The sequence below is a fragment of the Danio rerio genome, chromosome 24 (assembly GCF_049306965.1).
Source record: "Danio rerio strain Tuebingen ecotype United States chromosome 24, GRCz12tu, whole genome shotgun sequence".
NCBI classification, from domain to species: Eukaryota; Metazoa; Chordata; class Actinopteri; order Cypriniformes; family Danionidae; genus Danio; species Danio rerio.
The window spans coordinates 9,918,217-9,932,537 of NC_133199.1; the positions used below are offsets into that span (position 1 = coordinate 9,918,217).

A 14,321-nucleotide genomic window follows, 5' to 3' on the forward strand; every position below is an offset into this window, starting at 1 on the left:
TATATCTTTATTTTTTTGTATTATCTTGGTTTTGTTTTTAAAGTTTGCAAATAGGTGTTCTAATATGTCATACCATCTTTGAACGGTTTTCCATGCTTTATAATCTCCTGGTTTGTTTACAACAGCCACTTGCCTGGCATCCCACCCTGCTGATAGAAACGTGTGTCGCAGGCTATGACGCAAATCTTCGTTGACAGAAATGTTGAAATTAAATATTAATTCTACACACTTTGGCAGCATTTGAAAACGTTAAAAATGTTTGTCCTCCTATAGAAATTATATTAAAACAAAAAAATATATTAACCTCACCCATCTTTTTGCATTTTCAAACATTTTTGAGCCAAACATTTTTGAAAAAGCTCCAGGGAGCCACAAGGGCAGCGCTAAAGAGCCGCATGCGGCTCTAGAGCTGCGGGTTGCTGACCCCTGCTGTAGGCCTATACTGAAAGGCTGAATACGTTAAAGCCAATAATCACTACAGCCTGATGGATGAACAAATAAAATTAAAACCTTATGAATCAATAGTATATCTCGTAAGATAATGTGTGATCCAAAAATAGTATTATTTAATAAAATTTTTAAGTTTTTATTACATTTTGGGCATGAAATCCACACTAAATCCACCTTTCTGGTGGGATCAGTTTAATCCAGGTTTTTTGGATCAAAGTGATCCAGATCCTACAAAAAAGGTCTGAAAAACCCAAAGTAAAGGTTTGATCCGGATCAAAACCAAGATTAGATTACGTGATCTAATCCGATTAGGTAATCCGTTTTTTCCTTTGAAAAACCCATTTTCAAGATTTGATCCAATCCCTTATCCAAAATCCTAGTGGATTACTTTTGAAAAACCGGGCCCAGGGGTCGCAATTCAATGGAAAAAAAAAAATTAAAGGCCAATGACTTTTTATTTAAATTTGTTTTTTTTAAAGTAACTATTAAATATTAAGTATATAATATATTTAATATAACTTAAAAATAATTAGCCCTAGTTTTTATATTCTGCAGGTTAAGGATAAAATATGAAAGTTCTAATAGTTTAATAAAATATATGAGATTTTTTTAAATCACCAAGCGATTCCCCCCTTATTGTCTCGCGACCCCCACTTTGAGAACCACTGCACTAATGCATATGCTCAAATATATTGTAAAGCATCATAGAGAAATAATATGTTGAATTAAGCAACAGGACTTTGCTTTCTTATCGTATAGCATGTTTCAAAACTTCCCTTTTAACAGGAAGTTTCATATTTTTCAGTTTTACACCTGCCCACACATGTATTATAATGCAACTTGCAGAAATGTATGTCAGCCGTGTACCTGAAGGTGTGAACTTTGATAGATCCACCATCATAATAAAGATGTTATCACAGCAGATTATACACCGCTTTAACTCTCTTCCTGAATACATGGGCTGAAGGGAAACCCCCAACATGGCTCTTAAAGAAACATAAACGTAAACATTACACTCTGACCCAGTTTGACACTTCTTGCAGCAATAAAACAGCTCCTTTCTCCAAAATAAGTTTATATTTCACACCTCCAGGGGGAGGGGGGAAGCCCACATAACTACAATCAAACATTTTATGACGCAGACAAGTGTCAACAAGCTTAAATGTCAAGCAGTTTTCCAGCTGATGACGACAATCAGATTGATAGCGAAACCTCTTTTATTTATTTATTTTTTTTGCAGGTGAGTTTCCGGCTCTTCAGTCCCGCATGCGCTCAGTGCTCAGGGTTGAAGTAGAGGCTGTAAAGTTCCTCAAAGAAGAGCCACACAAACTGGACAGCATGTTAAAGAGAGTCCGGACCCTCACTGACACACTCAGCAACCTTCGCAGGTACAAACAGAGAGAACGCTGACATTCTCAACCTACACTTTTGCATGTTAAAAAAATAAATACGACCACACCTTCTTAAGTCATATTCATCTCTATATTGCATTTACAATGTGCGCCGTGGGTCATGGCAATCGCTCAACGCAGAAGTATAAACCAGACTTAACAACGTGTGTGTGTGTGTGTGTGTGTTTGTGTGTGTGTGTGTGTGTGTACGTGTTTTTGTGACATATCAGGACACAAATCTGTATAGTAACATGGGTATGACACATTACAAAAAGCAGGTAAAATATGAGGACATTGGTGACGTCCTCATTTCTCAAAATGCTTATAAATCCTACAGGATGAGTTTAATCAGAGAGTAAAGCTGCACACAGTCTCCTGTGATGGTTGGGTTTAGGGGTGGAGTGAGGGCAATACAATATACGATTTGGACCGTATAAAATGAATGGAAACCTATGTAATGTCCCCACTTTTCACAAAAACAAACGTGTGTGTGTGTGTGTGTGTGTGTGTGTGTGTGTGTGTGTGTGTGTGTGTGTGTGTGTGTGTGTGTGTGTGTGTGTGTGTGTGTGCTGGTTTTGGTGATTTACAAGAACAAAAATTTGTATGATGACATGGGTATGACCTAGGTATTACAATGACAAACCACATGTCCTCATAATTCAAAACTGTTAAAAATCATGCTTAAGGGGGTCTTTACACATCCAAAATGTTCAAATTCAATGAGGGTTGGGTTTAATATATATTTCTTACTGTATAAAATACATTGTGTCATCGGAGATGGGGCAGACGCTTGGGGGTTGGAGTGGGGGGGGCAGAATATACAGTCTGAACAGTATAAAAGCATTATATCTAAGTCCACATAAAACTTGAAAAACCAACGTGTGTACTGCCTAAATCTGTTCAGGATCAGTTGTTTCAAAGATATTTGTGGCCTTCTTTTAAATACATGGTTCTAGAGCAGGGGTGTCCAAACTCGGTCCTGGAGGGCCGGTGTAATGCAGATTTTTGCTCCAACACACCTGCATGGATGTTTGAAGAAAGCCTAGTAAGAGCTTGATTAACTAGCCCAAGTGTGTCTGATTGGGGTTGGACCTAAACTGGACCGAGTTTGGGCACCCCTGTTCTAGAGGCACTCTCAAATATTTCCTCTTTTCTATTTTTCTGGTTTTATAAAAAGAGAGAATAACACTGCTTTTGCACTTTTCCCCTCATAAAATATTAATTACTACACATTGTATTCAATGTGAAAGATTTCTTGCAGGACAAATATATATATACAGTTGAAGTCAGAATTATTAGCCCCCCTCAATTATTAGCGCCCCTGTTTATTTTTTCCCCAATTTCTGTTTAATGGAGGGAAGATTGTTTCAGCACATTTCTAAACATAAGAGTTTTAAAAACCTATTTGTAATAACTGATTTATTTTATCTTTGCCATGATGACAGTAAATAATATTTTACTTGATATTTTTCAAGACACTTATCCAGCTTAAAGTGACATTTAAAGGCTTAACTAGGTTAATTAGGTTAACTAGGCAGGTTAGGGTAATTAGGCAAGTTATTGTATTATGATGGTTTGTTCTGTAGACTATCGAAAAAAAAATTAGCTTAAAGGGGCTAATAATTTTGTCTTAAAAATGGTTTTTAAAAAAAATAAAAACTGGTTTTATTCTAGCCAAAATAAAACAAATAAGACTTTTTCCAGGAGAAAAAATATTATCAGACATACTGTGAAAATTCCCTTGCTCTGTTAAACATCATTTGGAAAATATTTAAAATAGAAAAGACTTCAACTGTATATATATTTAAAAAACACAAAAATGTTTTACTCTTTTGCACCTACGTGGATTAGTTCACCTCAAAAACGATATTAATTACTTACCCTAATGTCTTCCCTATCCCCTGTTACCTTTCTTTCATCTGTAGAACAGAAATTAACATATTTTAGAAAAAATCAGAGCTCTCTCATCCTCCATACACAGCAATGGTCCAGAGACATACAGGGCCTGATCATACACCAGCCGCAATGTGGCGCAAGGCGAGACACAATTGTTGCTTGCTAGTTTCAGCTCAACGCAAGAGTCATTTTGACGTTTTGCACCATGCCGTTTCAATAGCAAATGCATTCGCGCACATATGTGCCCCATAGGCATTCTGGTCTAAAAAAGGAGGAGTGTTAAGGCGCATTGCTGGCGCGTTGCTAATTTGAGGAACTAGAATAGACTGTTCAATAGACCAGCTAAGAGGAGGTCTAAAGTCGTTAGTTGTGCGCCTCGCTTAAACATTGCCTAATAGACACAGCATGCAATATGCAAATATCTTTACAAATGAAAAAAGAATTAAAGGATTAAAATATTATAAAAATTATTCATTTCTAGCCTAAATTAATACAGTTTAAAAACCACTGCCTCCATGTCTTCTTCATCTCGGGGGGCTTGTTCAGTTTATTCATGACAATTTGCTTTTGTTCAATGTTATTATTATTACCAGTATTATTTATTATATGCATATTTATATTTGTTTTATTAAAAACAAGCTTAGATTTGTCCACCTGTCAGGTTTTATACCATATTGGTCATAGCATGTGTATTTGGATATAACTCAGTTTTTTGACCACACTTTGCAATTATTTTTTATTAATTTGTTTGCTGGAAATTGGAACTAAATTATAAAATAGTTTTGAAACAAATCTTAGCGCTTAACAAACAAAATTAATTAGGTATAGGCTAATGGATGTCTGTGCCTACAACACATTTCCTTATCCACGAGAGTGAAAGTGAAAGTAGAGAATGAGGAGGCTCATCTCTCATTATCACGCTGTAGATGCTCCGTTTAACTGTTTTCTAGTAAAAGGTTCAGTTTTTTCACTTACAAAGTCCACAATGTACATAGCAAATGCGCTATGGCGCAACGTAACTGAGAAAGGGAATGGGAGACTCTGATTGGTTTATTCTCACAACACACCTATAGCTCGTTAAGAGAATAAGTTCAACCCTGTAAGACCATGCGCCACGCTGCAAAGCAGATTTTTTCGTCCTTAAAATAGTAAAAGTGAATTCGGACACGCCCTTAATGCTTCTGCGCCCTATGCTTTAGACTTTGCGCCTGGATCATCAAAATAGAGCCCTCAAAGTCCAGAAAAAGTACCAAATTCCTGTTCAAAATATTGCATGTTATTCAACTTTAATCATTCAAAGCTGTCAGATTTTTTAGATTTTAACTTGTGTCTCAATTATGAGTTTGTTTTCCATGAGTGAGTAATTATTAACATAATTTTCAGTTCTGGGTGAACTAACTCTTTTAGAGATGAAGACAGTTAATACAAGATTACGGTTAATAAAAGACTTCATGACAAACTTTATAAACCTTTCGATTCTAGCCACGTATCAAAGCAGCAAGACCGTTAGGGAAATGAATATGCAGTTTCTGTTCTGCATCTCTCATTCATATCGTGATCATGCATGAGGAGAGATTCTGTAAAGGTTTAGACAGTAGAGAGATGTGGAGCATCTGCTACTGGTCTTTTCTTTTCTCCTCTGTGTCAGACCTGATCACACTCAAGCTGCTCTATATGCATGCCAGAACGTAATGAGTACTATCAGCACTTTAGAAAATAGGGCTATCTTTTAATGGTACGATGCCAATGTACATGCAAAATTGAATTAAATTAAATTTCTAATGAATATATTTGTAGGGTGACAAAAGTGTCCTCCAATTCTAGATATGGCCTTGCAGCCTGTAACTATAGATAACTTCAGTTATAGTAGTTGGGTTTTTTTAAGCCCAAATGCCTAAAGCCATTTCAATTTAATTGCTGATTAATTCATTCATTTCAACGACTGATTGTCTTTAAATTTCATTTTTTAAATTATATTTTATAAATGAATTATTACATTATCCTATTCTTTGCTTTTCCTTATAATAATGTACACTTACCGGCCACTTTATTAGGTACACTTTACTAGAACCGGTTGGACACATTTGCCTTTAGAACTGCCTTAATCCTTTGTGGCATAGATACAACAAGGTACTGGAAATATTCCTCAGAGAATTTGGTCCATATTGACATGTTAGCATCATGCAGCTGTCCCGTTCTCACGTTTTACCACATCCCTAAGGTGCTCTGTTGGATTGAGAACTGGTGACTGTGGAGGCCATTTGAGTACAGTGAACTCGCTGTCATGTTCAAGAAACTAGTCTGAGATGATTCAGGCTTTATGACAAGGAGCGTTATCCTGATGGAAGTAGCCATCAGAAGATGGGTAGATTGTGGTTTCTGAAATACTCTAACCAGCCCTTCTGGCATCCAACCATGCCACAACCATGCCATGTTCAAAGTCACTTAAATCACCTTTCTTCCCCATTTTGATGCTTGGTTTGAGCTGCAGCAGATCGTCTTGACCATGCCTAAATACATTAAGTTGCTGCCATGTGATTGGCGCAGGGCGAGGCAGTGGCGCAGTAGGTAGTGCTGTCGCCTCACAGCAAGAAGGTTGCTGGGTCGCTGGTTCGAACCTCAGTTGGCGTTTCTGTGTGGAGTTTGCATGTTCTCCCTGCCTTCGCGTGGGTTTCCTCCGGGTGCTCCGGTTTCCCTCACAGTCCAAAGACATGCGGTACAGGTGAATTGGGCAAGCTAAATTGTCCGTAGCGTATGAGTGTGTGTGTGAATGTGTGTGTGGATGTTTCCCAGAGATGGGTTGTGGCTGGAAGGGAATCCGCTGCATAAAAAAAAAAAAACTTGCTGGATTAGTTGGTGGTTCATTCCGCTGTGGCGACCCTGGATTAATAAAGGGACTAAGCTGACAAGAAAATGAATGAATGAATGTGATTGGCTGATTAGAAATTTGCGTTAACGAGCAGTTGGACAGGTCTGCCTAATAAAGTAGCCAATAAGTGTATAAAACATATATAATATTATTATATCATATACTATTTGAATATTTACTTTTTATTCAAATATAACCAGACATTTTTTCAGACATAACATTTGTTATTTTATATGTATTGTATGTTTTATTAATGTGTGTGATTGATTAGAACTTTTAATATTTTATTCAGTTTGTTTAAAATAAAACACACCATAATCTTTATAAATTTCTATTTTATTTTACATATGAAATATTACATTTAATTACATTATCGCATCCTTTTTTTTTGTTCCACATTTGTATTTATTTTATTAACATTATAGTTTAAATGAAATCTGTTTACGTATGCTTTTAAGTGAAAAATAGCACCCGCATTGAATGTTTAATGTCAATCACTCGATTGAATGGGCACTAAAAGTGGTTATCAGTTGATAGATATGGGCCAGTAGTGGCCTTTTGCGCCTACTGATAGACTCAGAAGACTATTATCATCCATCCACATGATTAATCAGCTATACTAATAGAGAAGACACCAAATACAGATCTGTTTTTACATTACTGTGACGGCTGGGTTTAGGGTTGGGGTAGACGTTAATAAAAAAACAATTAGTGAAAACTTAATAAATAATATAAATAATTATTGTTAACTTCCGGCTTCAGCTGTATGTGATCTATAGCTGATTAACCATGTGGATGGATGATAACAGTTTTCTGAGCCTACCAGAAGGCACAGAAAGCACCTACTGGCCCATTTCTATCAGCTGATAACCACTGATAATGCCATTCATTCGAACTGGCTGTAAATATTGCAGTCTTTTTTCTATTTTAAAAAGCCTCCACATATGAGGAAATCAACATTGATCAGAATATTTCAATACTTTAAAACACTGCAGATTATTCTTTTTTGCAGGCCAAAACAATTGATAGAAATCATAAAAATAAGGGTGTGCTTGTGTATGTGTTGAGTTTTGTACATAAAAAAAAAACCTCATTGATTTTTTTTGCAATTGATTTGTTCTCTAGGTGTGCCACCGATAACCTGCTTAAACCCACTGATCAGGTTTGCTCAACACCTCCTGCCTCTGAAAAACCAGAACTTATTGAATCCCCAGAACCTGCACCGGTCACACCTCAGAGCTCCATCGTGAGGTCAGAGGTTATGACCTCAAACCCTGTGGTGATCCACCATGCTCAGGCCTCTCCAGTAGCATCACAACAATCCCAGCAATCAACAGCACCTTCACCCATCCCTACACAAAGAAGAGAGTCTACACCGTCACCCACTAAACAGCTCAGAAAACCCTCACTGGAACAAACACAAAACAACACCAGTAATGGAGTTTCTGCTAATGGCGTACATGGCAAGGGTCCTTCTCCAAACCTGATCATTGAGGAGATCCACGCCAGCCACAGCAAGAACAAGAACAGAGCTGTGTCCATAGAGGTAAACGTTGCACACATTTTCAGGTCAAATGTGTTGTGGATAGATTAGTTTCTAAATTGGACAAAAGTGGCTAGACAAAATTGAATCAGGCGTTGTCACAAGACAAGCTCATTTTAGGCCTTGGTTTAACTCAATTTTGACTAATTGTGTGGGTACTACACTTTCCTTTTGGATGGCAGAGTAATACACTATTAGCATACATACTAAAATACAGTCTTTTAGCAGTGGTTTTCAAAGTGGGGGTTGCTTGGCGATGTCCAAAAATCCAATTCATTTTATTAAACTATTAGAATATTTATTTTAGCCATAACAAAATAACAAAGTTGTAGTTAATTGTAAGATTGTTAACATGTTAATAATAAACATTAAAAAAACAACATGTAAAAAAAAGCCATCAGCTTTTAAATTTTTTATTATTTTGCGACCCCTGGGGTGATTACTTTACATTAAAGACACAGCAAAAGTGTCAGATGCAGCACATTGATTTTATGGCACCAGGTTAATCTTTCTGACACTTTTACGGCACTCGTGTACAATGAAATTAAATATACCCTGCTGAAAAAACTGCTTAAACCAGTCTAAGTTGGTTGACCAGCCTGGTTTTAGAGGGGTTTTGGCCATTTCCAGCCTGGTTAGACTGGAAAATGACCTGCTAAAACCAGCTAAAACCAACTTGAACTGCATGGTTTAAGCTGGAAATAGCTGGTTTAGACTGGACTTCCAGTCTGGCTAGGATGGTCAAGCTGGTTTTAGCTGGTCATCTTACAGGCTGACCAGCTAAGACCAGGGTGGAGATGGCTGGAAACCAGCCTGGAAATGGCCAAAAACCCTCTAAAACCAAGCTGGCCGACGAGCTAAAACCATCCAACTCTCCTAGGGTGCTTTAAGCTGTATTTTTCTGCAGGGACTACAACTAAACATGAAGGATAGTTTTTGAGTGGCATTCAAAAGTAAATGGTGAATAGACTTGGGCCTATTGGTATGTCTTTGCATTGTGTGCAAGGATTGTACTGTATATCTATAAACACCTCAGAGGGGGTCACGACTCACTGGCATTGTTATTTTGGGGGTCGTGGGCTGAAAAGTTGTAGAGCCACGGTCTTAAAGGAACATAAGCAGCTATGAATGTAATCAAACCCATATCAGTATTGACCTGTGCATTCAGTCTTAAAGGAACATTTAATGCTTATTTAATGTTTTTAAAAAATACCATAGGGAATAACTGTGGTAAGTTTAATTACTAAGTAAGTTTAACTATAGTAAGTTTAAATAACTTTAAGGGGTTTTAAATAACGTCCTTCACAAAGTTTTGCAGAGTGTGCCTAGAAGCCTACAATTGGGTTTAGAATACTAAAAATAAAAACCGTGTCAGTGTCACTTTCCATTAGAATAAAAATTTTAGTATTTACTCCCAATAAGCTCTCACATTCAAGTTATTACAGGCTTTTAAATTAACTGAACAGAAAAAAATATCCCACAGCAGGCACATTGCCCGGTTATATAATTGCCATAATTATATACAGTATAACATAATTTGATCAAAATAAAGACAACAATTTTATGCTTTGATTTTCCAAAGTACATCAGGATTTTATGTTGAAACATGGCTTTATTTGCCTTTCACCTTTTCCATATGGCAGACGGTGCTTACAAATATGCTTAAAGCCACAATTTCTGGCATTCTTCTTGATCAGGGGAGCCCAAAATTTGTCTTATGAAGGGCCAAAAACCAAAGTTGATTAAGGGTGGTGGGCTGAAGGTAAACATACTAAACTACATTACATTAAAGTTGCCATTGGTGATTTCCTAATTTATTTATTATTTAAAAATAACAAAAAAAACATCGCTTTATATTAACTATTGCAGTACAGATTAAAAAAAAACCCCTACAATAAACTTATTACAGTAAAAAAAAAAAAAAAAAAAACTATCCAATTTATAACAGAATGGAGTCACACTAGTCAGGCTGCACCTGTTTTTTGTGCCTTGGTTTACCTGCCAATGTCTTCTGCATTGTCCTTTATCCGTTGAATGACAGTGTTTATATTTTTAAAAAATCAGATTCATTTATGGCTTTTAATGGAAACATTTATCTTTTTTGTAACTCAGGAATAAAATAAACAAATAAAGTTACATTAAATTAGAAATTACGATATCTGTTAAAGGCATTCGCCCCAGCCCCATCATTCTCATGTTGGGTGGTGGGCCAAATTCAAAGGTTACCATGGGCCAAATTTGCAGGCCCTAGTTTGGAAATCTCATTTCCAAATCATCATTTCTATTGGGGGGTCATGGCACCAATAAAACTCCTCCGTTACTGCCAATTTAAGTACTACTAAGCCTGACCGACCTCTGTTAAAAGTCCATTTGTTTTCTACCACATTTTCTAACACCACAAACTGAGTGTGCCTCACACAAGTGAGTAGGCTTGAGAAACCACCCGTATAAACACTCTTCTCTCTATAAATAAAACTCCCCCTTACTCTAGAACCTAATTCTCTGAGCACTAACAGTTCCTTTGTATAATTAGCAGTTCCTGTGATTACTGCAGCATCTTGTTGCATCACTAAACTCCTCCTCGGTTTTAAGTCGCTTTAGACAAAAGCGTCTACTAAATGACTAAATTTATTTATTTTCAAAATGTATAAATTTTATTTGTTTGGTATTTTCAGGCTGCAGAGAAGGAATGGGAGGAGAAAAGGCAGAACTTGGGTCATTATGATGGACAGGAGTTTGAGCGGATTCTCCAGGAAGCAGAAGCAAACATGCTGAGGGGAATACCAAACCTCGAGGTGCCCAGTCAACTTGAGGGTTCTCCTGCTCCACCTGCCATGCTTCCTGCCTCTCTGGAGGAGGTAGTAGAAATAAACGAACCAGTAGCAGCACCAAGAGAACACGGTAAGAAACAAAGACACATCGGTTGTCTTTAAGGAACATACCACTTTTTTGGAAATTGATTTTACAAGTTCATTTTTTTGTCAAATAAGTTTCATTTGGTCATTGAGTAGACTTTCAATAATCACAAATTCCAGGTTTAATTTGGAATTTCTGTTGTGCACTGCTCAATGAATATGTATAATCTGACTGTCCTAATGTAATAAGCACTAGGTCAGGATCTACGTGTAGCTCAAGGACATCTGAAAGCATTTTAAAAACCTCATTCCAGAATCCCTGTATTTTATGGCTTCTTCTGATTTGCACTCATCACAAATAGGAGATATATTAGAGAAAATCCTATGTAATTTCTTTTTAGTGAAGTGTAGTCTATATAGGACCTTGCACTGGATTAGGCAATCTAGTGTTCATTGACTGTTTATCAGTATCCTCTAAGCCAGGGGTCACCAATCTCAGTCCTGGAGGGCCGGTGTCCCTTCAGGGTTTAGTTCCAACTTGCCTCAACACACCTGCCTGGATGTTTCAAGTCTACCAAGTAAGACCTTGATCAGCTGGTTCAGGTGTGTTTGATTAGGGTTGGAAATTCCTAAATAGGATCCTAATTTAGGGTCCTAAATTCTGCAGGACACCGGCCCTCCAGGAACAAGTTTGGTGACCACTGCTCTAAGCTATTCTGCCAAATCTCTTCTGAAATTTCTATTCCAATCTCTCGTTCCCATTCTTCTCTGATCAACTTTGTAGTGGGGACGGTAGCTGCTAATAACTTTTTATAAATTAGAGATAATTGTTGTTTCCCTTTAAATGTGTGAGACAATCATAAGTGATTGAGGGCAGGACCTCATCTTGGAAAACATTGTGTACGCAGGTAATTCTTTATTTGTAAAAATCTGAAAGATAAAAAGTTTTTTGAAAGGTTATATATCTGTTGTAATTGAAGAAAGGAACCTAAAACCCCTTCCATATAGAGGTCAATATGGATGTGCATATACCCAATTCCTTTCATTGATTAAAGGTTGTATTCAATCTTGAAAGAAGAAATGATGGGTTATTTGCAGTTGGGATTAAGAGAGGAAGTGATTTTATCTTAAGGTATTCTCTTATCTGTCTTCAATTCGTTGAAGTATATGTAACTGATTCTTTATAACAATAAAATTGACTGCTGTTTGGTTTACTATTACTGGAGATAATAACGTTGCTCCAAGATTGTAAGAATGGCGGTAATCTTGCTCTATCTGAAGCCAGTGTGGGGCAGTACCCGACTGTTCTAACCATAGTGTAAACATGTGAACGTGTGTAGACCAGTAGTAAAGGTGAAAATCCGGAAAGGCTAAACCCTCCTTCTGTTTGGGTTTACAAAGATAATTTTCTTAAATTCTGTGACTTTTGTAGTTCAACAGAAATGGAAGAATAATCAAGTGTTTTTAAAGAAGGACTTGGGTAATAGTATTGGGATATTACGAAATAAATATAATATTTAAGGAAGAAATATAATTTTTATTGCATTTATTCTGTCAGTTAGAGAGATTGGGAGAGTCTTCCAATCAGTGTTGCCAGACATACAATAATAATCTTATTTGTACAATAATTCAGACCTCTGTATGATGTATGATTAATAATGAAAAAAATACTATAATGTACGATAATTTCAGAATTTGATGGCATTTAAAATGAATTTCATTATAATCTTAGGGCTTTTATACTTATTGATCTAGCTGCATCTTTTGTCTACTGTCTGTGAGGAGAACGTGAAGTTAGGCATGTTTTCTATCTCATCCTACGTCACATCTTCTCATCAACAAGGTTAATCTCACTAAAACAAAGCCACAAAATCGGCTCATTACAGATACTCTGAATGGGCTTGTGCACACCTCAGAGTGACTTAAAAATTTGGAACGGTGCACAGCTTTCAAGCCAAGCAGCACAATGTTGCAGTCTAATTTGTACCACAAAATAAATCCCTCAACATCTGCCAACACGCAAGCATCCAATAAAAGTGACTCGGAGGTGTAAGAATGAACCTTCCCACTAAGGTACGTCTTTTTTTTTTTTACGTAGTGTGGTAATTTGCACGTTGTGTCAAAGTTCTATTTGTCTGGATAATAACTGCATACTCGTACGATAATTTTCCTCAAAATATGATAATTTAGATTTTCTGGTACAATACTTTGACATTTCCAATCTGGCAACACTGCTTTCAATAGTCTATACAGTTCTGTAGTTTAGACTATAAGGTGTATTATAGACAGGTCTTTTAAACAAACGGGGAAATTTTCAATATTAACTAAAGCCAGAAATTTTCGCAGAAGTATTATTAATCTTGAGTACAGCAGGAAGGCTCACTTGTGGTTGGGTGATATAAAGCAAAATATCATCCGCATACAATGATATTGTATTAATAGTATTTGAACCCTGTCTGATTCCTCTTTTAAGATAAAAGAGTCTGAAATTGTTCTATTTGTTAAAACACGCACTATTGGACTACTGTACACAATTTTTTCTCCCAAATCACATTTCTCAAGTACAGCGTTTTAAAGTCCATTTGAGTTAGATAGTTAGGATTTACAATTTTGGAACCCATTCAGCTGATTTCCTGGTTTGGCAGAAGCACCTTTAGAATAAGTGTACAAGCCTAGAGGATAGCAACTTCATTATCCATCAATCTTACATGAAGTAAATACAGAATAGTCAAACCTTAAATACAGATTTTTTTATTTTTATTTTTGAGCGAGATTCTAATGGTCTAATCCAGGGGTGTCAAACTCAATTCCTGAAGGGCCGAAGCCCTGCACAGTTTAGTTCCAACCCTGCTCCAACACACTTACCTGTAGGTTTCAAACAAGCCTGAAGGACTCAATTAGTTTGATCAGGTGTGTTTAATTAGGGTTGGAACTGAACTGTGCAGAGCTGCGGCCCTTTTGGAACTGAGTTTGACACCTGTGGTCTAATCTGATTTAATAATTTTAGCTAAGCTAACCCTGCTGAAAAATCCAGCTTAAACCAGCTTAGGCTGGTTGGCTGGTTTTAGCTGGTTGACCAGCCTGGTTTTAGAGGGGTTTTGGCCATTTCCAGGCTGGTTTCCAGCCATTTCCAGCCTGGTCTTAGGTGGTCAGGCTGGAAAATGACCAGCCAAATCCAGCTAAAACCAGCTTGACCAGCCTGATTTAAGCTGGATATAGCTGGTTTTGGCTGGGCTCCCAGCTTGGCTAGGCTGGTCAAGCTGGTTTAAGCTGATCATCTCCCAGCCTGACCATCTAAGACCAGGCTGGAAATGGCT

The 14,321-nt window shown here is 37.0% G+C and overlaps 1 protein-coding gene and 1 long non-coding RNA gene across 51 annotated transcripts in view; one reads left to right on the top strand and one right to left on the bottom strand.

Annotated features, from left to right (window-relative positions):
• The window catches only part of si:ch211-285f17.1, a 293,770-nt gene that overhangs the window by 262,339 nt on the left and 17,110 nt on the right, over positions 1-14,321 (top strand). For all 50 annotated transcript variants that reach the window (XM_073941510.1, XM_073941529.1, XM_073941539.1 and 47 more), the window contains 3 exons: positions 1,691-1,838; positions 7,732-8,152; positions 10,825-11,050. In XM_073941510.1, coding sequence (XP_073797611.1) covers positions 1,691-1,838; positions 7,732-8,152; positions 10,825-11,050 — 795 coding nt within the window. The remainder of the gene's footprint in view (positions 1-1,690; positions 1,839-7,731; positions 8,153-10,824; positions 11,051-14,321) is intronic.
• The window catches only part of LOC141380824 (uncharacterized), a 36,978-nt gene continuing 25,826 nt past the window's right edge, over positions 3,170-14,321 (bottom strand). The window contains exon 2 of the long non-coding RNA XR_012399716.1: positions 3,170-3,760. This is a non-coding gene — a long non-coding RNA (uncharacterized lncRNA). The remainder of the gene's footprint in view (positions 3,761-14,321) is intronic.